The sequence below is a fragment of the Triticum dicoccoides genome, chromosome 4B, assembly GCF_002162155.2.
Source record: "Triticum dicoccoides isolate Atlit2015 ecotype Zavitan chromosome 4B, WEW_v2.0, whole genome shotgun sequence".
Lineage (NCBI taxonomy): Eukaryota > Viridiplantae > Streptophyta > Magnoliopsida > Poales > Poaceae > Triticum > Triticum dicoccoides.
The window spans coordinates 420,708,549-420,722,627 of NC_041387.1; the positions used below are offsets into that span (position 1 = coordinate 420,708,549).

Here is a 14,079-nt window from a genome sequence, read left to right on the forward strand (position 1 = left end):
GGTCCCATCGAGTTTACCTGACCAACTCTCTGGTTAGCTTATTACCAAAATGAGTCTCACCGAGTTTGTGTAATCGGTCTCACCGAGATTACATTATGCCATAACCCTAACCATATCGGTCCTACCGAGTTGCATGTCAGTCCCACCAAAAATCCTAACGGTCACTAGATTTGCTGAATCGGTCCGACCGAGTTTCTCAATTCGGTCCCACCGAGATTGGCAAGTTGTGTGTAACGGTTAGATTTTGTGTGGAGGCTATATATATGAAGGAAATATGCCCTAGAGGCAATAATAAAGTTATTATTTATTTCCTTATTTCATGATAAATGTTTATTATTCATGCTAGAATTGTATTAATCGGAAACATAATACATGTGTGAATACATAGACAAACATAACGTCACTAGTATGCCTCTACTTGACTAGCTCATTAATCAAAGATGGTTATGTTTCCTAACCATAGACATGTGTTGTCATTTGATTAATGGGATCACATCATTAGGAGAATGATGTGATTGACATGACCCACTCCGTTAGCCTAGCACTTGATCGTTTAGTATATTGCTATTACTTTCTTCATGACTTATACATGTTCCTGTAACTATGAGATTATGCAACTTCCGTTTACCGGAGGAACACTTTGGGTGCTACCAAACGTCACAATGTAACTGGGTGATTATAAATGAGTACTACAGGTGTCTCCAAAGGTACATGTTGGGTTGGCGTATTTCGAGATTAGGTTTTGTCACTCCGATTGTCGGAGAGGTATCTCTGGGCCCTCTCGATAATGCACATCACTATAAGCCTTGCAAGAAATGTAGCTAATGAGTTAGTTATGAAATGATGCATTACGTAACAAGTAAAGAGACTTGCCGGTAACGAGATTGAACTAGGTATTGGATACCGACGATCGAATCTCGGGCAAGTAAAATACCGATGACAAAGGGAACAACGTATGTTGTTATGCGGTTTGACCGATAAAGATCTTCGTAGAATATGTAGGAACCAATATGGGCATCCAGGTTCCGCTATTGGTTATTGACCGAGAATAGTTCTAGGTCATGTCTACATAGTTCTCGAACCCGTAGGGTCCTCACGCTTAACGTTACGATGACAGTTTTATTATGAGTTTATAAGTTTTCATGTACCAAAGTTTGTTCGGAGTCCCGGATGTGATCATGGACATGACGAGGAGTCTCAAAATGGTCGAGACATAAAGATTGATATATTGGACGGCTATATTCGGACACTGGAAGTGTTCCGGGTGTTTTCGGAGAAAACCGGAGTGCCGGAGGGTTACCGGAACCCCCCCCCCCCGGGAGAAGTAATGGGCCTAGTGGGCCTTAGGGGAAAGAGAGAGGGGCGGCCAGGGTGGGCCGCGCGCCCCCTCTCCCTCTGGTCCGAATTGGACTAGGAGGGGGGCGGCGCCCCCCTCTTTCCTTCCCCTCTCCCCCTTCCTTCCCCCTCCTAGTAGGAGTAGGAAAGGGGGAGTCCTACTCCTACTAGGAGGAGGATTCCTCCTCCTTGGCGCGCCCTCTAAGGGTCGGCCGGCCTCCCCCCTTGCTCCTTTATATACGGGGGCAGGGGGCACCCCATAGACACACAAGTTGATCTACGGATCGTTCCTTAGCCGTGTGCGGTGCCCCCCTCCACCATATTCCACCTCGGTCATATCGTCGCGGAGTTTAGGCGAAGCCCTGCGCCGGTAGAACATCATCATCGTCACCACGCCGTCATGCTGACGGAACTCAACCCCGAAGCTTTGCTGGATCGGAGCCCGGGGATCATCATCGAGCTGAACGTGTGCTGAACTCGGAGGTGCCGTACATTCGGTGCTTGGATCGGTCGGATCGTGAAGACGTATGACTACATCAACCGCGTTGTGCTAACGCTTCCGCTTACGGTCTACGAGGGTACGTAGACAACACTCTCCCCTCTCGTTGCTATGTCATCACCATGATCTTACGTGTGCGTAGGAATTTTTTTGAAATTACCACGTTCCCCATCAGTGGCATCCAAGCCTAGGTTTTATGCGTTGATGTTATATGCACGAGTAGAACACAAGTGAGTTGTGGGCGATACAAGTCATACTGCTTACCAGCATGTCATACTTTGGTTCGGCGGTATTGTGAGATGAAGCGGCCCGGACCGACATTACGCGTACGCTTACGCGAGACTGGTTTCACCGTTATGAGCACTTGTGCTTAAAGGTGGCTGGCGGGTGTCTGTCTCTCTCACTTTAGCTGAATCGAGTGTGGTACGCCCGGTCCTTGCGAAGGTTAAAACAGCACTAACTTGACGAACTATCGTTGTGGTTTTGATGCGTAGGTAAGAACGGGTCTTGCTAAGCCCGTAGCAGCCACGTAAAACTTGCAACAACAAAGTAGAGGACGTATAACTTGTTTTTGCAGGGCATGTTGTAATGTGATATGGTCAAGACGTGATGCTATATTTTATTGTATGAGATGATCATGTTTTGTAACCGAAGTTATCGACAACTGGCAAGAGCCATATGGTTGTCGCTTTATTGTATGAAATGCAAACGCCCTGTAATTGCTTTACTTTATCACTAAGCGGTAGCGATAGTCGTAGAAGCAATAGATGGCGTAACGATAACGATGCTACGATGGAGATCAAGGTGTCGCGCCGGTGACGATGGTGATCACGATGGTGCTTCGAAGATGGAGATCACAAGCACAAGATGATGATGACCATATCATATCACTTATATTGATGTGATGTTTATCCTTTATGCATCTTATCTTGCTTTGATTGACGGTAGCATTTTAAGATGATCTCTCACTAAAAATTATCAAGAAGTGTTCTTCCTGAGTATGCACCATTGCCAAAGATCGTCGTGCCCAGACACCACGTGATGATCGGGTGTGATAAGCTCTACGTCCATCTACAACGGGTGCAAGCCAGTTTTGCACACGCAGAATACTCAGGTTAAACTTGACGAGCCTAGCATATGCAGATATGGCCTCGGAACACGGAGACCGAAAGGTCGAGCGTGAATCATATAGTAGATATGATCAGCATAGTGATGTTCACCATTGAAAACTACTCCATCTCACGTGATGATCGGTTATGGTTTAGTTGATTTGGATCACGTGATCACTTAGATGACTAGAGAGATGTCTGTCTAAGTGGGAGTTCTTAAGTAATATGATTAATTGAACTTAAATTTATCATGAACTTAGTCCTGGTAGTATTTTGCAAATTATGTTGTAGATCAATAGCTTGCGTTGTTGCTTTCATATGTTTATTTTGATATGTTCATAGAGAAAACTGTGTTGAAAGATGTTAGTAGCAATGATGCGGATTGGATCCGTGATCTGAGGTTTATCCTCATTGCTGCACAGAAGTATTATGTCCTTAATGCACCGCTAGGTGACAGACCTATTGCAGGAGCAGATGCAGACGTTATGAACGTCTGGCTAGTTCAATATGATGACTACTTGATAGTTTAGTGCACCATGCTTAACGGCTTAGAATCGGGACTTCAAAGACATTTTGAATGTCATGGACCATATAAGATGTTCCAGATATTGAAGTTAATATTTCAAGCAAATACCCGAGTTGAGAGATATGAAGTCTCCAACAAGTTCTATAGCTAAAAGATGGAGGAGAATCGCTCAACTAGTGAGCATGTGCTCGGATTGTCTGGGTACTTCAATCGCTTGAATCAAGTGGGAGTTAATCTTCCAGATAAGATAGTGATTGACATAATTCTCTAGTCACCATCACTAAGTTACTAGAACTTCGTGATGAACTATAGTATGCAAGGGATGACAAAAACGATTCCCGAGCTCTTCGTGATGTTGAAATCGATGAAGGTAGAAATCAAGAAAGAGCATCAAGTGTTGATGATTGAGAAGACCGCTAGTTTCAAGAGAAGGGCAAAGGGAAAGAAAAGGAACTTCAAGTGGAAAGACAAGCAAGTTGTCACTCCTGCGAAGAAGCCCAAAGCTGAACCATAGCCTGAAACTGAGTGCTTACACTGCAAAGGAAATAGTCACTGGAAGCGGATATGCCCTGAATATTTGGTAGATAAGAAGGATGGCAATGTGAACAAGGGTATATTTGATATACAGGTTATTAATGTGTGCCTTGCTAGTGTTTATAGTAGCCCCTGAGTATTTGATACTTGTTCGGTTGCTAAGATTAGTAACTCGAAATAGGAGTTACAGAATAAACAGAGACTAGTTGAAGGGGAAGTGACGATGAGTGTTGGAAGTAGTTCCAAGATTGATATGATCATCATTGCACACTCCCTATACTTTCGGGATTAGTGTTAAACCTAAATAAATGTTATTTGGCATTTGCGTTGAGCATGAATATGATTTGATCATGTTTATTGCAATACGGTTATTCATTTAAAATCAGAGAATAATTGTTGTTCTGTTTACATGAATAAAACCTTCAGTGGTCATACACCCAATGAAAATAGTTTGTTGGATCTCGATCGTGATGATACACATATTCATAATATTGATGCCAAAAGATGCAAAGTTAATAATGATAGTGCAACTTATTTGTGGCACTGCCATTTGGGTCATATCGGTGTAAAGCGCATGAAGAAACTCCATAAAGATGGATTTTTGGAATCACTTGGTTATGAATCATTTGATGCTTGCGAATCGTGCCTTTTGGGCAAGATGACTAAAACTCCGTTCTCCGGAACAATGGAACGAGCTACTAACTTGTTGGAAATAATACATACCGATGTATGCGATCCAATGAGTATTGATGCTCGTGGCAAGTATCGTTATTTTCTGACCTTCACAAGATGATTTGAGAAGATATGGGTATATCTACTTGATGAAACATAAGTCTGAAATAGTTGAAAGGTTCAAAGAATTTCAGAGTGAAGTGGAAAAATCATCGTAACAAGAAAATAAAGTTTCTGCGATCTGATCGTGGAGACGAATATTTGAGTTACGAGTTTGGTCTTCATTTGAAACAATGTGAAATAGTTTCGCAACTCACGCCACCTGGAACACCACAATGTAATGGTGTGTCCGAATGTCGTAATCGTACTTTACTAGATATGGTGCGATCTATGATGTCTCTTATCGGTTTACCACTATCATTTTGGGGTTATGCATTAGAGACAACTGCATTCACGTTAAATAGGGCACCATCAAAATCCGTTGAGATGACGCCTTATGAACTGTGGTTTGGCAAGAAACCGAAGTTGTCATTTCTTAAAGTTTGGGGCTGCGATGCTTATGTGAAGAAACTTCAACCAGATAAGCTCAAACCTAAATCGGAGAAATGTGTCTTCATAGGATACCCAAAAGAGACTGTTGGGTACACCTTCTATCACAGATCCGAAGGCAAAACATTCATTGCTAAGAATGGATCCTTTCTAGAGAAGGAGTTTCTCTCAAAAGAAGTGAGTGGGAGGAAAGTAGAACTTGATGAGGTAACTGTACCTGCTCCCTTATTGGAAAGTAGTTCATCACAGAAATCAGTTCTTGTGACACCTACACCAATTAGTGAGGAAGCTAATGATATTGATCATGAAACTTCAGATCAAGTTTCTACTGAACCTCGTAGGTCTACCAGAGCAAGATCCGCACCAGAGTGGTACGGTAATCCTATTCTGGAAGTCATGTTACTTGACCATGATGAACCTACGAACTATGAGGAAGCGATGATGAGCCCAGATTCCGCGAAATGGCTTGAGGCCATGAAATCTGAGATGGGATTCATGTATGAGAACAAAGTGTGGACTTTGGTGGAGTTGCCCGATGATCGGCAAGCCATATTGTATAAATGGATCTTCAAGAGGAAGACGGACGCTGATAGTAGTGTTACTATCTACAAAGCTAGACTTGTTGAAAAAGGTTTTTGACAAAGTTCAAGGTGTTGACTACAATGAGATTTTCTCAACTGTAGTGATGCTTAAGTCTGTCCGAATCATGTTAGCAATTGCCACATTTTATGAAATCTGGCAAATGGATGTCAAAACTGCATTCCTTAATGGATTTCTTAAAGAAGAGTTGTATATGATGCAACCAGAAGGTTTTGTCAATCCTAAAGGTGCTAACAAAATGTGCAAGCTCCAACAATCCATCTATGGACTGGTGCAAGCATCTCAGAGTTGGAATACACGCTTTGATAAGTTGATCAAAGCATATAGTTTTATACAGACTTGCGGTGAAGCCTGTATTTACAAGAAAGTGAGTGGGAGCTCTGTAGCATTTCTGATACTATATGTAGATGACATATTATTGATCAGAAATGATATAGAATTTCTGGATAGCATAAAGGGATACTTGAATAAAAGTTTTTCAATGAAAGACCTCGGTAAAGCTTCTTACACATTGAGCATCAAGATCTATATAGATAGATCAAGACGCTTGATAAGATTTTTTCAATGAGTACATACCTTGATAAATTTTTGAAATAGTTCAAAATAGAACAGTTAAAGAAGGAGTTCTTGCCTGTGATGCAAAGGTGTGAAGTTGAGTAAGACTCAAGACCCGACCATGGCAGAAAATAGAAAGAGAATGAAAAATCATTCCCTATGCCTCAGTCATAGGTTCTATAAAGTATGCTATGCTGTGAACCAGACCTATTGTATACCTTGCTCTGAGTTTGACAAAGGAATACAATTTTGATCTAAGAGTAGATCACTGGACAACGGTCAAGAATATCCTTAGTGAGGACTAAGGAGATGTTTCTCGATTATGGAGGTGATAAAAGAGCCCGTCGTAAAAAGTTACAACGATGCAAGATTTTACACCAATCCAGATGACTCTAAGTCTCAATCTGGATACATATTGAAAGTGGGAGCAATTAGCTAGAGTAGCTCCGTGCAGAGCATTGTGGACATAGAATATTTGCAAAATACATACGGCTCTGAATATGACAGACCCATTGACAAAACTTCTCTCACAAGCAAAACATGATCATACCTTAGTACTCTTTGGGTGTTAATCACATAAGTGATGTGAACTAGATTATTGACTCTAGTAAACCCTTTGGGTGTTGGTCACATGACGATGTGAACTATGGGTGTTAATCATATACAGATATGAATATTGGTGTTAAATCACATGGTGATGTGAACTAGATTATTGACTCTAGTGCAAGTGGGAGACTGAAGGAAATATGCCCTAGAGGCAATAATAAAGTTATTATTTATTTCCTTATTTCATGATAAATGTTTATTATTCATGCTAGAATTGTATTAACCGAAAACATAATACATGCGTGAATACATAGACAAACATAACGTCACTAGTATGCCTCTACTTGACTAGCTCATTAATCAAAGATGGTTATGTTTCCTAACCATAGACATGTGTTGTCATTTGATTAATGGGATCACATCATTAGGAGAATGATGTGATTGACATGACCCACTCCGTTAGCCTAGCACTTGATCGTTTAGTATATTGCTATTGCTTTCTTCATGACTTATACATGTTCCTGTAACTATGAGATTATGCAACTCCCGTTTACCGGAGGAACACTTTGGGTGCTACCAAACGTCACAACGTAACTGGGTGATTATAAAGGAGTACTACAGGTGTCTCCAAAGGTACATGTTGGGTTGGCGTATTTCGAGATTAGGTTTTGTCACTCCGATTGTCGGAGAGGTATCTCTGGGCCCTCTCGGTAATGCACATCACTATAAGCCTTGCAAGCAATGTAGCTAATGAGTTAGTTATGAAATGATGCATTACGTAACGAGTAAAGAGACTTTCCGGTAACGAGATTGAACTAGGTATTGGATACCGACGATCGAATCTCGGGCAAGTAACATACCGATGACAAAGGGAACAACGTATGTTGTTATGCGGTTTGACCGATAAAGATCTTCGTAGAATATGTAGGAACCAATATGGGCATCCAGGTTCCGCTATTGGTTATTGACCGAGAATAGTTCTAGGTCATGTCTACATAGTTCTCGAACCCGTAGGGTCCGCACGCTTAACGTTACGATGATAGTTTTATTACGAGTTTATAAGTTTTGATGTACAGAAGTTTGTTCGGAGTCCCGCATGTGATCACGGACATGACGAGGAGTCTCAGACTGATCAAGACATAAAGATTTATATATTGGACGGCTATATTCGAACACCGGAAGTGTTCTGGGTGTTTTCGGAGAAAACCGAAGTGCCGGAGGGTTACCGGAACCCCCCCGGGAGAAGTAATGGGCCTAGTGGGCCTTAGGGGAAAGAGAGAGGGGCGGCCAGGGTGGGCCGCGCGCCCCCTCTCCCTCTGGTCCGAATTGGACTAGGAGGGGGGGCGGCGCCCCCCTCTTTCCTTCCCCTCCCCCCTTCCTTCCCCCTCCTAGTAGGAGTAGGAAAGGGGGAGTCCTACTCCTACTAGGAGGAGGATTCCTCCTCCTTGGCGCGCCCTCTAAGGGCCGGCCGGCCTCCCCCCTTGCTCCTTTATATACGGGGGCAGGGGGGCACCCAATAGACACACAAGTTGATCTACGGATCGTTCCTTAGCCATGTGCGGTGCCCCCCTCCACCATATTCCACCTCGGTCATATCGTCGCGGAGTTTAGGCGAAGCCCTGCGCCGGTAGAACATCATCATCGTCACCACGCCGTCGTGCTGACGGAACTCAACCCCGAAGCTTTGCTGGATCGGAGCCGGGGGATCGTCATCGAGCTGAACGTGTGCTGAACTCGGAGGTGTCGTACGTTCGGTGCTTGGATCGGTCGGATCGTGAAGACGTACGACTACATCAACCGCGTTGTGCTAACGCTTCCGCTTACGGTCTACGAGGGTACGTAGACAACACTCTCCCCTCTCGTTGCTATGTCATCACCATGATCTTGCGTGTGCGTAGGAATTTTTTTGAAATTACCACGTTCCCCATCAATATACCCCTCCACCCCCTCTTCATTCGTGGAGAGAGCCATCAGAATGTGCCTATACTTTCGGCATACATTTTCTGAGAGAGAACCACCTACTCATGTGTTGAGACCAAGACATTCCATTCCTACCATATGAATCTTGATCTCTAGCCTTCCCCAAGTTGCTTTCCACTCAAATCTTCTTTCCACCAAATCCAAATCTTGTGAGAGAGAGTTGAGTGTTGGGGAGACTAACATTTGAAGCACAAGAGCAAGGAGTTCATCATCAACACACCATTTGTTACTTCTTGGAGAGTGGTGTCTCCTAGATTGGCTAGGTGTCACTTGGGAGCCTCCGACAAGATTGTGGAGTTGAACCAATGAGTTTGTAAGGGCAAGGAGATTGCCTACTTCGTGAAGATCTACCGCTAGTGAGGCAAGTCCTTCGTGGGCGATGGCCATGGTGGGATAGACAAGGTTGCTTCTTCGTGGACCCTTCGTGGGTGGAGCCCTCCGTGGACTCGCGCAGCCGTTACCCTTCGTGGGTTGAAGTCTCCATCAACGTGGATGTACGATAGCACCACCCATCGGAACCACGACAAAAACACCCATGTCTCCTATTGCGTTTGCACTCTCCAAACCCTTCCTTTTACATTTTTACAAGTTGCATGCTTTATTTTCCGCTGCTCATATACTCTTTGCATGGTTGCTTGAATTGTGTTAAGATTGCTTGAACCGTGCTAAGTTGCTAAAATCTGCCAAGAACTAAAATTGGGAAAATGATAGATTTTTATTTGGTCAAGTAGTCTAATCACCCCCCCTCTAGACATACTTTCGATCCTACCGGGGGCGTCCCCGCCCCCCGCTGCCCGACGTCGAGCACCACCACTACTTTCAGGCCAAGATCGACCATGTGCGGGCGTCTCTGTTGGAGGAGGAGCGAGCCTTCTCAGAGTACGACGCCGGCAACCACGAGGCGTGGGCGTCGTATTTCGAGCGCCGACAGGCGGAATAGCTGGTCTCCACCAACAACGCGCCACTGGTGAGGGGACGCAACAACAACGACGGCCGCCCCCTGTGGTGGGGCGCCCCGGGCCGCATGCTACACGCCGTCCTCGAGTACCTCGAGGGCGGCAACGATCCGTCGCTGACGTACCCGGCCGCCCCGGTCCCCCGCCGAAGTTGCGGTCCATGGATGCCAAGGAGGATGCTGGGCGGGTCCTCCTCCTGCTCATCCTCTCACTCCTCCGGGTCGCCGGCGCTCTTAAGTGTCAAGGCCGAACCCGTGGAAATGCCGCTCGGCCGGCGCAACCACGGCGTCGTCATCAACGAGGGTGGCGGCGGTTCCTCCCGCCTCATCAGGCCGATGACGGAGCCAGGGCTCGGCCCCGTGAAGCACGAGCACATTGATGAGGCCGCCATAAAGTGGCGCGGGAGGACCGGGTGCGGACGGAGATGGAGCGACAGCGCCGCGCCCTGGAGGAGATCGCCGCTCGGGCCGTGGCCGCAACGAGGGAGGCGTCGTCGTTCTCGACGACATCGACGACGAGGTGCCGCCGCCGGCCAAACCAATCCGCCAGGGGGACCCCGGGCAGGGGTCGACCAAGGACGGCTGCGTGAAGACTTCGGCGGCGACTTCGGCGTATTCAGCAAGTTCTTCGGCCTGTAGGCACGACCATTTTTCTTCTTCTTTTTAGTAGACTTATTTTTATGTTTCTATATGTAAAAAAAGCTGTGAACCACCTAAATATCGTCAAATATATGCCGTGTTTACCGAAATTTGCCCAATTATGTTTTAAAAAAAATTAAAAAATCTGGCGCCGACCTGGGGCGGCGGCCAGAAAGCCGATCGCCCCCACACCAAAAATATTGCCGGTTCGTCCCAAGCGGTGTTTTTTTCTAGTCTGTGGTGGGCGAACGGCTGGAGATGTTCCTGCTACTACAACACACCCCAAGCGTCTCCAAACCCCTTCTTCCCTTTAAACCCCTACCCTCCCTTTCCGCCGCTTTGCTGCTACCTATCCCCTTCCCTCCCCTCCCCACGCCGCACGGCCCCGCCAGTCCAAGCTTCCACGCTCCTAGGGTTTTTAGCCGCCGCCGCGCCTCCCCGAGCATGTCGGCGCCGCCCTCTCTCAAGTCCCCGGCCACCGCCGCCTTCCTCGCCTCCCCACGCTTGACCGTCGCCCCGAGAGCCGCCGTGCTCGGCGCCACCGCGCAGCCGCCGCGGCGCCTAAGCTGCTCTGCAGCCGTTGGAGCCGGAGCCAGGGATCTCGAGGTGGTGAGGGATACCTTCCCGAAGTACTCGCCGTTCCATTTTATTTAACCAGTGATGATGGTTGCTTATGAGATGCGTTCGGTGCGTTCGTTGATCAGATGAGTGCTCCCCTGGACTGGGCGGCGAGGTCGGTGGGGGAGCTGGAGCAAGCGACAGACCTGGACACTTTCTGTATGATGGCGCTATCACCTCTGGACGGCCGGTACTTCAGGTTTATTAAGGACTTGATGCCCTTCTTCAGTGAGTTCGGCCTCATCAGATACCGCGTCTTAGTCGAGGTTCGTCTCTTCGAATAGCATCCGCACTGTGTGTGTATTATATTATATCTACCATATCTGTATAATCTTGACTCGTGTGGATCAGTTCGGTTGGTAGTGTGCCATGGTCAATGCTACGTAAATGAAGTGGTTTTTAGTTCTGTAGGTCAAATGGTTGCTGAAGCTTTCTCAAATTCCTGAGGTCAAGGAGGTGCCACCGTTTAGCGAGGAGGCGCAGCTATTTCTGGATGCAATCATCCAAGATTTTAGCATCAATGATGCTAAAGAAGTGAAACAAATTGAGAAAATAACTAACCATGACGTGAAGGCTGTCGAGTACTATCTGAAGCAGAAATGCAGCTCAAATCCAGAGGTTGCAAAGGTATACGCTGGTTCTCATTTTTGAAGGCAGATGTTGATATGTGTGTGTTCACTTTCCTTAGTGAAGTCAACTATCATTCTGATCATGTTTTCCCAGGTTTTGGAATTCTTCCATTTTGGATGCACTTCTGAAGATATCAACAACTTGTCACATGCATTAGCTCTAAAAGAGGGGGTAAACACAATTATGTTCCCTGTGATGATCGATGTATGCAGTGCAATATGTTCCTTGGCAACGGAAAATGCACACGTCCCTTTGCTGTCTAAAACTCACGGACAGGTATTTAGAGCCACCTTTTAGCTTTTGAATATCTTTATTAATACTCCCTCTGTTCCTAAATATTTGTCTTTGTAGAGATTTCAACAAGTGACTACTCACGGAGCAAAATGAGTGAATCTAAACTCTAAAATATGTCTATATACATCCGTATGTGGTAGTCCATTTGAAATCTCTAAAAGACAAATATTTAGGAACGGAGGGAGTATATGCTTGTGTATGTAGTAGTGTGAGATTAATGAATATCTGAATTATTGTTTCTTCATATTCATATGTGCTAATCCTTTTGAGTCAGTTTGGTGCTTGTTTTGCAGTAGATTTGACCATGTGTGACTCAACTGTTCTATTATGTAACATGTGCTACAAAAACTTACTTGAGCTTTGTTATATTTGCTTGCCATTGCTGCAATAAGAGGGCATGAATAGATATAACTCCTGCACAGCATACAAAGAATGGAGCAAATTCAGAAGTCTGCTGTTCCTAACTCCCAAGTCGATAGGGGTTGAGTTGACAAGAAATTTAACTTTCTTTTAAAACGTCAAATAGGAATAAAATCGATCCTACTGTTACATGTTGTTTCTGGCCTAAACCTTGTGTAATTGTTTCTTTCATTTTTTTGGACAAATATCCTATATTTGTTTTTACCATATTCTATAAATAAACCACTTTTGCTGAAAATATTAGGTGAAAAACTTTATTCAGTATTGCTGCAGTTCAGAGTTTAGCAGTTTAGCACAATGGTCTATATGTAATAGTCCAACTTAATAGACAACACTGTTCATTGACATGAGGCTTCCATTTTCCTGACATGGACTGCTCAAGCAAGATGCCAAGATCTAGCCTTTTGTTGCTGATATGCCTGGAATACTAGCTTAAAATTTTCAGCTTCCCACATGTAGCCGGCATCACCAACAACTCTGGGAAAAGAGATGGCAAATTTTGCAGCCAGATTATCTGATATCGGGAAGAGTTTTTCTGAGGTTAAGATACTAGGGAAATTTGCTGGCGCTGTTGGAAATTACAATGCTGATGTAGTTGCATATCCGGAAATTGACTGGCCTAAGATGACAGAAGAGTTTGTCAGGTCCTTAGGTTTGGAGTTCAATCCTTACGTTACTCAGGTGATTGTTTTTTCACTTCATTGTCACTTCATTGTTCCTTACGTTTTTACGTCTTGGGCATCATTTTTTCTGTGGAGATATGACTTGTGTCAGAACGCACTTGCAGTATGATGAGCCTATGACACTCGCTTAAACTACTATTTACATTTCTATCAGCATGTTCTGATGCAGTATTTATTCTCTTTGCAGATTGAACCTCATGACTATATCTCAAAGCTCTTCAATTTATTTGTCCAGTTTAACATTGTCTTGACTGATTTTGATAGAGACATGTGGTCTTACATATCAGCAGGCTACTTCAAGCAGGTAAAGCTATGAAGAGTAGACTATTGTCAAAGAATTTGATTTGATACTGCAAGAAAGAACCTACTCATATTGACTTATTGTCTCCATTTCAACTTACTCCGCATTCCCCCATATTGTTTCAGATACCAAAGGCTGGTGAAGTTGGATCCTCCACCATGCCTCACAAAATCAATCCCATCAACTTTGAAAATAGTGAAGGCAATCTTAGCGTGTCGAATGGCCTTTTATGTACTTTAAGTATGAAGCTACCAATATCAAGGTTGCAGGTAATGTTATCACTTCTACACTTGAATTTCCCCTTCTTCATTCGTCAGCAACTGAATTAAATTGTGTTATTTGGATGTTGAATACCCATGCCATACAACAACTTAATCATTGTATTTAGATTCTATTGAAGTATTGGTATCTTGAACTAATGGACTGCCATGCTACATCAATGACAGCGTGATCTCACAGATTCAACTGTTTTGAGAAACTTGGGTGTTGGATTAGGGCATTCACTCTTGGCTTACAAAGCAACAATGCAGGGAATCAAGAAGCTAGAGGTAGGTGTCTTAAGACTTGGTCCTTTTAGCTCCTGATATCTAATTTTGTAGCCATTCAGCCCTCTCCCTCCCTTCCCTCCTACCCC

The 14,079-nt window shown here is 44.6% G+C and overlaps 1 protein-coding gene across 2 annotated transcripts in view; it reads left to right on the forward strand.

The window, feature by feature from the left end:
- The first annotated feature begins 10,826 nt into the window (after positions 1 to 10,826).
- Positions 10,827 to 14,079, forward strand: part of LOC119290641 (adenylosuccinate lyase-like) — a 5,244-nt gene continuing 1,991 nt past the window's right edge. Inside the window, exons 1-8 of one of the 2 annotated variants that reach the window (XM_037569261.1) lie at positions 10,827 to 11,108; positions 11,204 to 11,383; positions 11,529 to 11,744; positions 11,841 to 12,023; positions 12,921 to 13,142; positions 13,332 to 13,448; positions 13,571 to 13,714; positions 13,892 to 13,993. In XM_037569261.1, the coding sequence (XP_037425158.1) occupies positions 10,944 to 11,108; positions 11,204 to 11,383; positions 11,529 to 11,744; positions 11,841 to 12,023; positions 12,921 to 13,142; positions 13,332 to 13,448; positions 13,571 to 13,714; positions 13,892 to 13,993 (1,329 nt within the window). In that variant the 5' untranslated portion in view covers positions 10,827 to 10,943. The remainder of the gene's footprint in view (positions 11,109 to 11,203; positions 11,384 to 11,528; positions 11,745 to 11,840; positions 12,024 to 12,920; positions 13,143 to 13,331; positions 13,449 to 13,570; positions 13,715 to 13,891; positions 13,994 to 14,079) is intronic. The other variant, XM_037569262.1, reaches the window with a different exon arrangement.